Source organism: Aplysia californica, unplaced genomic scaffold (genome assembly GCF_000002075.1).
Source record: "Aplysia californica isolate F4 #8 unplaced genomic scaffold, AplCal3.0 scaffold00351, whole genome shotgun sequence".
Lineage (NCBI taxonomy): Eukaryota > Metazoa > Mollusca > Gastropoda > Aplysiida > Aplysiidae > Aplysia > Aplysia californica.
The window spans coordinates 257,714-269,397 of record NW_004797621.1 but is presented as its reverse complement, the minus strand read 5'-3'; the positions used below and the strand labels follow the sequence as shown (position 1 = coordinate 269,397).

At 39.1% G+C, this 11,684-nt stretch overlaps 1 protein-coding gene across 1 annotated transcript in view; it reads right to left on the bottom strand.

The window, feature by feature from the left end:
* Positions 1–7,281: 7,281 nt before the first annotated feature.
* Positions 7,282–11,684, bottom strand: part of LOC106012369 — a 10,766-nt gene continuing 6,363 nt past the window's right edge. Inside the window, exons 3-4 of the mRNA XM_013085160.2 lie at positions 11,340–11,521; positions 7,282–9,008 (exon numbers count right to left, since the gene is read on the bottom strand). Coding sequence (XP_012940614.1) covers positions 7,850–9,008; positions 11,340–11,521 — 1,341 coding nt within the window. The 3' untranslated portion in view covers positions 7,282–7,849. The remainder of the gene's footprint in view (positions 9,009–11,339; positions 11,522–11,684) is intronic.

Here is an 11,684-nt window from a genome sequence, read left to right as displayed (position 1 = left end):
ACATGTTTATAAATACGTACCTACATAAATACAAATATAAATACATACATAGATACACAATATTATATACATAACAGTTTACAACGATGCCACTGTCGGTCGCCACTGTGCAGCGCCCTTAACTTTTATTATTTACCAGTATTTTCCTGTTTGCTCGTCTGTGCGATACATACTTTTTTTTTGTAGGGTTGGGGTGGTGGGGAGATGTTGAAGGTGGGGGTAATTTCAGTACAATCACCCGTTACTAAGTCGGTTCTCGCAACTATTTGCGCAGAAGGATTACTCTCGGGGGGAAGTGGGATTATGTACGGTGTCAATGATTAATGATCCCGAATTCCGTGTTGTGGGATCCACTGTTGCATTTACTATGAGGTTCGTAATAGAGTTTTGGTTCTGTAACTTTTTCTTTTCCATCATCATCATCATCATCATCATCATCATCATCATCATCATCATCATCATCATCATCATCATCATCATCATCATCATCATCAACAACAACATCATCAACATCATCATCATCAACATCACCATCATTATTCTTGTTGAACGGTAAAATTAAAACCTGCATACTACGGGTAATAATGTTTAATGCAATTTAAAGAATGTCACCACTAACCAAAAGTAACGAAAATCTCCAGAAACCAAACCTCATTAAATTAATATCCAAGTCAACAACCCACATTTGAAACAAGTGCAAGAATTCAAGTACTTAGGTACATCAGACAGGAAAATGAACAGTGGAATTGCAACACGAGTTTAACCCTATCCATACGCCCTGGTGGGGTTATTTTGTAGCCCCAGGGTTGTATTCTTCACATTTTTAGAATGCTTCTAGTGCGAAGATCTCTTTGAAACTCAGTATTTCTCAAAAATCATTTTGACAGACTACTATGCAAAGAGTACAGATCGGATTAACGAGTAAATTTCCTCTTTGGAAAGTGATGGCACAGAGTTCCCCACATCGTGTGGATATGATAGTAAAACGCAACGGTACGGATACGATAATAAAACACGACGTATGGATAGGGTTAAAAGGAACATGCGCTCATGTACCGACTAACACCGATCTTCTCCCATCAAAACATCCAACTGGAGACCCCCCCCAAAAAAAAAAAAAAAAAAATTAAAAAATTAAAAATGTTTTTAAAGACAAAAAGATAAATAAATAAACAAAACAAAATTTTTTTAAAAGATTTCTAGATCTAGATCAATATTCATGCCAGCTCTCTGCGACCATTGCCAAACCAGGACCTTAACAAAGTGCCGCAAAGTGAAAAAACAGTGTTGTCTCATGGAAAAACGTTAAAAATGCACCCCCAAAATTGGACAGACAAATAAACGTAGACGTCAGACATCAAATGGGTGTCGAATCGAACTTGGAATACATTGAGGAACAACAAATACAGTGGTATGGAAACATAATGAGAAAGGGGCCCCAACAGCCAGCCTCTAAGGTCTACAATGTGCCATTCGATTGTTGCAAGGCAAGAGGGAGACCAAGAAAAATACCCCCCCCCCAAAGGAATAACATGATGATCCAGACAGAAACACACCTGGCCCATGTGAGACTCTTGCACCTCCCTTCTACTCCTTGTGCTATAAGAGGACTGAAAAAGTAAAAGTAAGTTCAGTAAAGTATTCACTTTCTTTCTGCCCCCGTCTTTTCCTCCTTCTCCTCCTCCTCCTCCTCCTCCTCCTCCTCCTCCTCCTCCTCCTCCTCCTCCTCATCATCATCATCATCATCATCATCATCATCATCATCATCATCATCATTGTTTGGAAAGCAGATTAGGATGGAGAATCTTGTTTGGATTTCAGACAAAATAACATAACAATATAAAATGTTTAAAATATGTTTAATAGACATAGCTCAACGTTTCGCCTCTTTGGCATCATCATCATCATCATCATCATCATCATCATCATCATCATCATCATCATCATCATCATCATCAAAGGGTTGAGACTTGTAAATTTTTCAAATTTGATACATCCTCATCATCATCATCATCATTATCATCATCATCATCATCCTCAGAATGTAATATCCATCCAAGAGTCGTATTCACATGTATAATACAGTAGTTTTCCTCAACTGATATCGAAATTGGCTCAAACCTATTTCCAGCAAATGCACCTAGAGGATTATATAATTAACCTGTTATGACCTTGTTTTTATTGAGCCTATTTAAACGGTGTTTGCTAAAATCAAATATGGCACCAAAAAAACCCAACCACTTTGTGTCTCCACACGATGGATTCAGGAGCTTGTCAATTTTTCGGCAGTTAGTGCTTTTGGTATCATCTTAAAACTTTGTCACAATTTGTCGTGTTTTTATGACAAAATACCGATCTATCTTGAGTACAAGTTGAGATATTTGAGATTGAAATATGTCGGCGTTGCCTGGTATCAGAGTTTAAATTAGCGAAAAAATGACAGCCAAAATCTAGTGGCTTCAAAAGCTTTCTAGGAGACTGCAAATTAACTCTAGTGTGCTTTTGATCAACGTAAACAACCTATAAAATCCAAAAAGGGAAAGTAGGTTAAATGGACATGAAAGGTGTTAGCCAAACTACAGCCCACCTCCCCCTCCCCCGCAAAAAAAAACAAAAATAAATAAAATTGAAACAACAACAACGGCAACAACAACAGCAACAATAACAATAGCAGCAGCCGCAATAACAACAATAACAACAACAACCACCACCACGACAAAACAACAACAACAACAACAATAACAACACAAAAGATATAAATCGCCAAAAGAGCAAAAAAATGTTTTGGGTTGGGTTTTTTTCGATTTCATTTTTATTATTTTGTTGAGCACTTGATTTCCCCACGATGCCACACATTTTGATTTACAGCTCTTCTCTTCGTGTCATTAACAACCTGCATTAAAATAATCGTGAAATGAACCTTTTAGTTCAATACGCTGCAATTTGTAATTTTCTTTACAACTTTTTGTTGTAGTTGTTTTGTTTGTTGTTGTTGTTATTTTTTGCTTGTTTCAGTGTAGAGGTTTTACGTTTAGCATCCTATTGATTTTTTTCTTTCAACTGATCAGTATTCTTCTAATTGGCATTTAAAGGAAACATTACTATTTGTATCCAGTTGTGGATTTAAGCTCTTAGAAATATAAATTAATGAGTATTTCTTGAATCGATGTTGCTAGTTATTATGTTACGGAACTGACCTACATAATAGATCTATGTCTTATTTGCCCACTTGTTTGCGGAAATGCGCTATATAAATGCAATTTTTTATTTATTTATTTTTTATCGTTGTTCTTATTTCTCTTTGTGTATGTTCTAAGACATTATAACAATGTCAGTGGGTAAACTGTTAGCCCAGTTGGTATCTTACTCTCATTTAAACATCATGAGTGGGGTCTCTCGTGGCCTGGAGGTTAATATGTTCGCCTCTCATTCAAAGGTCTCAGGTTCGAATCCGGATTGCGACAGAAACATTTTGATCTCTAAAATTGTCTCCTTTCACCTTCTTTCCTGCCCTCTAGCAGTGTTCTGTCGTCTGCTTTCGCCCCCTCTTTCTGCCCCAACCCCCCTAACCTCCTCTGGCCTCTCCTCTGGGCTCCTAACTCTTTCTGCAGCCTTTCTACTGCCCCTTCTTTCAGCCACACCCCAGATCTTCTGGTAGGAAAGATGTACACCTAGCCTTCTCGGACATGGGCGAAAAATCTCAGTTGCAAGTTGCACGCATTAAAGATCCCTTTTTGGTCTGAAATCGACAAGACTAGGCTTCAGCCGCTACCTGGGCAAAATTCAAAATTTCCAACCATCTGAAAATGTTAGGTGTGTCCAGCGCGCTGATACTCATATTTTATTACCTTATGCAGTTGCAAGCGCCGTAATACACCTACCCCTCCCCCCCCCCCACCTCCGAAAAAAACCAATCCTTATTTATCAGAATCTACCCCGCCTCCCTTCATCTCTTACTCCTCTCAGGGCATATCTGAACTTGGGGTTGGGTTTTTATTTTATTTTAATTTATTAATTTATTTATTTATTCATTCATTTATTTATTTATTTATATATTTATCTATTTATTTTATTTTTATATATATATTTTTTTAATTTTTTTTAATTATTTTTTTTTGGGGGGGGGGGGGAGCGGTTTCCTGCGAAATTACCATTGTAGTAATGGGAATATTATACATTCCGTCTTGCGTCAATGTTTTCAAATAACCCAACTTTTGTTTTATTTCCATTGCATACTCTGCTTTTACTTAAGCGTAACCCATAACACCAGAGTTGCAGCACCCAGAATACTCTTTGTGTTTCGCGTGTATTTATTTTGCTTGTACAGCGATTTCATTTTAGACTCTCAAACACTGAACACGTCCCATTGTCTCCAGACAAGAAAAAAACAACAACAACAAAAAATCCCAAAAAACCTCAAGGAAGTGGTAAAAACCCGCTTCCCTCTTTGTCTTCCTACTCTTTTTTCTGCAGAAAGATGTCCTTGGGCTACAGGGGAATGCATTACGTGCATCAATGTGAAGGTCACTGAGGGAAAAAAGGACAGAAAAAAGAAACAATGGTAAAAAAAATTAAGCAAAATAATTCGTAGTTAGCTGGTGTTTTTGTTTTTTTGTCCCATAGTTAATGGACTGTTTTATTTTGCATTGTTTTTTTGTTTTTGTTTCTGTTTTTTTTTTGTTGTTTTTTTTGGTGTTATTTTGTATTTATTTTTGTTAATTTTCTTCTTTTTTTTTGGGGGGGGGTATTTATTTACTTCTAAAGTAGAAAAAAATTCGTGTAAAGAATCTAGAACAGCAGCTCAAGAACGTTGATGTTTTTCTTCCATCCACGAAGGTCGTTTAACCCTATCCGTACGCCCTGGGGTCATTTTGTACCCCCGGGGTTGTATTCTTCACATTTTAGAATACTTCTAGTACAAAGGTCACTTTGAAACTTTCAGTATTTCACAAACAATCATTTTTGACAGCGTACGGATCGAATTAACGAGTAAATTTCTATTTTGGAAAGAGGAGGCACAGAGTTCCCCACGTCGTATGGATACGATTGTAAAACACGACATACAGAGGGGATTCAATCACTAAGATGTTGCGTGACATACCCATCCACACCAATGTCTTTGGTGTAACCATCAGGCTCCTCCTGTGGCATGCTGGAGACTGGAGTTCGATTTCCGAGGGGGCAGAGACTGTATTGAGCATCACAGTCTTCCTTCTGGGAAATTGAAATCTTCTGAGATCGGGTTGGCCCTGACAGGCAAGGTCAGAAGCCAGTCTCCTAAAAGACCTAAATTGTATCGATGGGGGCTTGAAAACCCCTACAATAAATATATTAAAAAAAACCAAAACACGTCCCATCATACTTTAAAGAAAAGACAACAAAAGAAATTTATTACACATCCGTGGGGCAACAACAACAACAAACGGCAGACATAGTGGAAGGGAAATAACCGAGAAATTAGTGCCACCCAAACTCTATCACTCCAAGTTATCGTACTTCTCAACTGAATATCTCAGTTTTAGTTTAAGTAAGAGTTTTTCGGCACTTGCAACACAATAAGGTGATATAAGTGCAGAAGATTAGGGTGTTACAAGAGAGTAACAAACCCAAAAAAAGGAGATACAGACGATAGACGTTTGATAGGAAAGAAAAATCAAACCACACCAGAGCACCCCCAACCAACCACTAAATCTGTACTATAATGATACGTATTTTCTTATGTCCATCTTCCATAAAGAGTACAAGAAGTCTATAACACTTTGAATACTGTTTAATTAATTAACGCAGTGAATCCTAGGCTACAAAGCCTTAAAAAACCCTTCCCCTGGGCTCCCAAGCAAAATTCAAGAAAAACAGGCATGCTATTACTTTTGTTTTAGTACTCGTGCAAAATGAGAACATTCAATATCCTACCCCGCCAGGCCATCAAACTTGCTAGAGACAGGAAGTTTTTCCTTTCTTCGACGCCCTAAACTTACAAGAGGACGGATAAAGTAAAGTAAAGTAAGTAAGTACTCATGTAAAATAACAAATAACGCAATAAAATTGTTCCTACTATCCTATCTCCAATACTGCTGCTTGGTGTTTTAATTTGTTTGTCTGTCTACTTCTGGGTAGGTGCCAGATCTAAACAGGTCACCCTAAAGCCTGTAAAAATATCAAGGTCTCGAGGCAAGGGTATTTTAGCTGTATACCAAAATATCAGGGTCTAGGGGCAAGGGTATTTTAACTGTATCCCGAAATATCGGGGTCTAGGGCCCATTGGATTGAGTCTTGAAACTCTAAAGTAGGCATCGGATAACGTTGTTAGTTACCCTTTTAGGTTTGTATCATGAATAGTTATTTTGTATTATAGCACCATACACGTATATTTGTACAACTAATAATTAATCAATAACAATTATTCTCTTGCACATACAGACCATATATCTAATAATTCCTTTTGTTTCATCGTGCAAGTATATATGATTATGTTGAATCATAACGAGTTCAGGCCCACGTCAAAATAATGAAATCAAAGAAACAATCATTTTCTCCTCGAATTGAGCCATTTTCATGGTTTTTCAAAAATTGGGATTGATACTTTTATTTCCTTTTTAAAACACATTACAGCATTAAATTTTACTAAAAAGTACACCCCAAAAAAACAATTCGTTGATTTACAATTCCCAAGGTCACTCAAATTTTGGAGGTCACCAAACTTTCAATGCCATTTTTTTGCTAGTTTTTACCTCTGACACCAGATGATCCTCATCTGGCTTTCAAGATAGAAGGTAACTTCTATCATCAAAAGAAGAGCAAGTGAACAGTCTTATACCAATAAGTACAATAACCCCAACGTCCCCAAATTCACGAGCCTCTGACTCCGCCGTGCCTTGACTCAAAACGTGAACACCATAGACAAATCAACTTGAAACGATTGGGGAAGTTTGGTGAAATCTTTACTTTTAACCCTATCCGTACGCTCTGGGATCATTTTAGAATACTTCAAATACGAAGATCTCTTTGAAACTTTCAGTATTTCTCAAAACATAATTTTGACAGACTGCTGTGCAAAGCGAACAGATCGTATTAACGAGTAAATTTCCTCTTTGGAAAGTGGTGGCACAGAGTTCCCCACGTCGTATGGATACGATAGTAAAACACGATGTACGGATAGTGTTTCAGATTATACCAATAAGTACAATAACCCCAACGTCCCCAAATGCACGAGCCTGTGATTCCGCCGAGTCTTGACATAAAACGTTAACACCATAGACAAATCAACTTGAAACGATTGGGAAAGTTTGGTGAAATCTTTACTCTTAAACCGTCGCATGTTAAAGTCATGGATTCAATTATAATTGTCTGTGCTTTTCTGTTGAGATTTCTTGTCCCATTCGGCCATCATTTCCCCTGAGAAACAGTACAAGAGCAGCCAGCTTCCTAGTTTTTTTTATATTGTGTGGATGAGGGCGTAGATTTATAAACAAAGAAAAGTACTGTTAGTAAACAACGTTTATGGGTAGTTTATTCATTTTAAGGCTCCGTTCGACTTTCATACTTTAAGAAGGATAACTCAAAATTGACTAAGAATTGAAGAGTAATTATCGGTTATCCACCTTCGAAATAGGCAGGCGTCTTAGAAATGGAAAATCGTTGAGTCATTCTACTCGCTCTATTGTCTAAGGTACTGAGCAATTGTCTCATCAGTGTCTGATGAGGATGATGACGATGATGATGATGATGATGGACGTATAATTTGTTTTTTTGAAAACCTTATAAATCTCCTTCTGTTAAAAATCTTTCTTTTTGTGCAATCTACAATGATGAGGATGGTGGCGATAATGATGAAGAATGATTATTAACATTATTCTTCCTTCAGTTGCTGCTGCTGCCGTTGTTGAAGCAGTCGTTCACGATAGTTCAACAGCGCTGAGGAAGATCTTATACGACCATTGGTGGAGGATACGGTCTGCAGTAACTGCAAGACAGACGACACGACAGAGTCTGAGTCTCCTCCCTCGAACTCCCACCGAGGCTCTCTGATCGACGAGACGACGTGAGGAGAGGATTTTGATCCAATCTCCGAGTCCGAATTTCTCCTTATTCGCTGTTCCTGGTTGTGGTTATTCTTTCTACCAAACAACAGAGCAGCAGAAGCAGCATTTCGAGGTTGTGGCGGATTCGTTTTCTCAGATATAGTAGAGACGTTTCCAGAATTCACAAAATCCACTTTGCTAGATTTCATAACCGCACTTCGTGACCGTTGCCGATTCTGGTCAGAATTGTGGGAAACATATCCCTGTCCAGATCCGGTAGATGTACCTCTTCCTATCTTCTCAAAGTTATGTCCCTTGCTGCTCGTTGTCGTATTGTTCTGCTGGGGTTTTGATCTCAGTTCCGTGTTGCTTCGTGATGTAATTGTCTTTGGAGGGTTGGTTTCTTTGTTGTTCTTCCTTGTAGTGTAAGTGTTCTGATGAGGTTTGGATTCTTTGCTGACGTCTGCTGAAAAACACCCAGATCTAGGATGAGTTCCCTGGCTAGATTCCGTTTCATCCAACAAACCTAACAGAGAGCCGTTGACAGTTGTTGTCTTTCTGCTTTTAAAATCAAATGGATGTAAAGAGTGCGCGCGTTTATTTGAAACTGTCGTTGCCGGCTTTTGCAGAGTGCTCTCATTTTTGTGTAATGAATTCTTTTGAAAAGACCTGTTCTGTGAACGTACGTTCGTGGAACTTACAATCTCTGTGGAATGCTTATACGTCGCTCGATGTTTTGAAGCAGAAACGGTTGGCGCCGTGCTCTTTGGTAGGAGTTTTGTATAAGCTGTAGCGCTTTGGCTACGGTTTGTCACTGTAGCGCTTTGGCTACGTTTTGTCACTGTTGCCACGTCCGAGTTTGACGATGACCTCATCGGTCTTATACCAGAAGGTCCGGCTGATGTGGCCCTCCGTCTAGGGGCATGTGTGATCCATCTCTGTGGCACTTTGTACAGTCGCTCCACAACTGTGTCAATGTCACGCCAGCTTTGGGAAGATCAAGAAGAAAGAAAAAAGGAAACGACTTTTAAATGTAGCACAGTAAAACAGGGCGCTTTTCTAATAAATAAATTAAAAACAGTTTTTTGAAACAGAGAAGTACTATAAGTAATACTACAAGATCCATTCATTTACGGCCCTGACAAGGTCATTGAATCTTAAAGCGTGATAACGTCACAAGAAGATGAGTTTTCAAGAACCCTTTCTGTTGATGATAAAGTCCCGCCCCCCCTCCCCTATTCCAAAATAGAGTATCTATACATATTATATTTGTGAAAGTTCGTCACTTTAGCCACCTAAAACTTCCCAACAACTTATCTTTCGAATTTGACCATTGACCAAATTAACGGTGGTTCAGAATCATTTAAAGGGTGCACAGTTGTAATAATATGGAGTCTGAAGTCACTGTAGTTGACCTTTCCGTTTTTCATTTGTTTCGTTTAGATCTAAACTTGGGAGAGTCCATCTTCTTAGACACCATTGTAAACAAGTGAGGCTTCCGTTCTCAAACAGTGCATACTGGTTCTAAAATGACACAACTAGTTTCTAATAATTATTGTGATTTCAAGTCTAGTCATAGATCCAGTCTCTGAACCCTAACACAAAACACACACACACACACACACACACACACACACACACACACACACACACACACGCACACACACACACACACACACACACACACACACGTGCATATATGCATAAACACGCCTATTATTACTCGTAAGTAAAGTTGTTCCCGCATCCGATCCGGACCTTAGGTATTGCCTTGTTGGTGAGACAACTTCCTGGGCCTTCGGCATATTGTGGTATGATTATTGTTAGTACATACTTTTTTAGCAACGTGAAGGGACGTTTCATAACAGCACTGTCGTCTGCTGTGGTATAGCGATAGGAGCTTGGATATTGCACGCACGAGAGCCGAGTTAGATTACTGAGTGGGAAGGAAATGTTTATCGAGTATTTCTTCTGTGTTTCAGCTGTGGTGTTGTATCCCTCTCAGACCGGGTCAGCCCTGAGAGGCAGGATTGAAATCTCCCTCCTAAATGATCTAAAATGTGCTGATGGAGGTGTAAAAACATCTACATAAAAATACGTTTAATAACCGCATACACTAACACATTGTGTTGGGCTTTTTTCTAATTTTCTTTCTTAACACTTCTCTGTATCTTTTTCTCTTTATTATATGTGTCACGACGTGGTGGAATCGAGCGCTCGTCAATTTTGGGGCATCTGGAATTATTGGTATCATCTTAAACTTGTTCATTTGACCATCTTTTGAAGACAAAAATACACGCCTATCTTAGTTATGAAGATGACTTTCAAAGCATGAGGGACTTGGAAATTATGCTATTATCTTCGATTTCATTATTTTCACGAGCACCCGATTTCACCTCGATGCCTAACATTTTTCAGAACCAAGAAGTCTTTGACATTGGGTTCTCTGTTCAAGACATTATGTCTTTCTTCCCAAACAAAACACATACCACATCAACCAACAGCACATCATTGATGCCCGTAAAGATTACATACGGTCGAACCAGCTCTAACTGCCACCTGGTCTGCCGTCTTAAACAGTTTTGGTTGTACTTTGTCATGATATAAAATACTCTGACGTCCACTATAATCAGTTTACAAATTGTACATACCTTGTTTTTATGTTCCTGTAAACTACACATGAGGGTGCGGTGGCGGAGCGGTTAGTGCGCTCGTCTCCGAAGCGGAAAGTCCGGCTTCGGTTCAAGCCTCGGTTACGACACGAATTTTTCTCGCCCCCTCCTGCCCAAACAGCAGTAATGGAGTACCTGACTTCGAGTTGGGGAAGTAAAGGCGGCGTGGAAAAGAACTGGCCACCCTAGCACAATATGCCGAAGGCCCAGGAAGTTGTCTCACTAACCAGACAATCCCCAATGTCCAGATCGGATGTGGGAACAATTTTACTTTTTACACTATACATGCAGAGTTTTACATGCAGGGGATGTCAAGATGTATGGTTATGGTTGCAAGCGCCGTAAAACCTCAACTAAAACTAAAGTAGGGTGTAGGCGCTTCGTCGCCAGGAGTGCAATAATTTGTGTAGTGACAATTTTTACCGAGCTTCTCGGTCAATTTGTTGGATGGTGAATCATTCTTAACTTGAGTTGGCACTGACAGGCACAGTATAAAATCGCTTACTACATAAATGATCTAAATCGTATTAGTTGTGGCGAAAAGACACAAAGACGTAATTTTTTAAAAGACACACACACAAAAAATAGAAAAACCGCAAACAAACAATCGATAAACGAATCAAAAACTGTTTTTGGGAAGAGTTACCTGTAGACATGCCAGGTACCCGGTCTATGGGGTGGGATCTCGGGGTAGCAGTGGTGTAGGTAAGGGCGATCACCCAACTGCTCGAGTCTGTGTCTATGTTGCGCTAGGTACACCTGACGGAACAAAGGCGTTGGCGGGATATACAGGAAGGGGAAAGACAGGAATGCAGAAACAACAGTATGCTAAAAAGACAGGCAGACAATTAAATGCACACGTACACAAACATCTGCACGTGTGCACACACATACACACAAACTCATTTATATGCACGTATACAGATACACACACACACGCACACACACACACACTCTACACAAAAACTCATTTATATGCACGTACACAGAT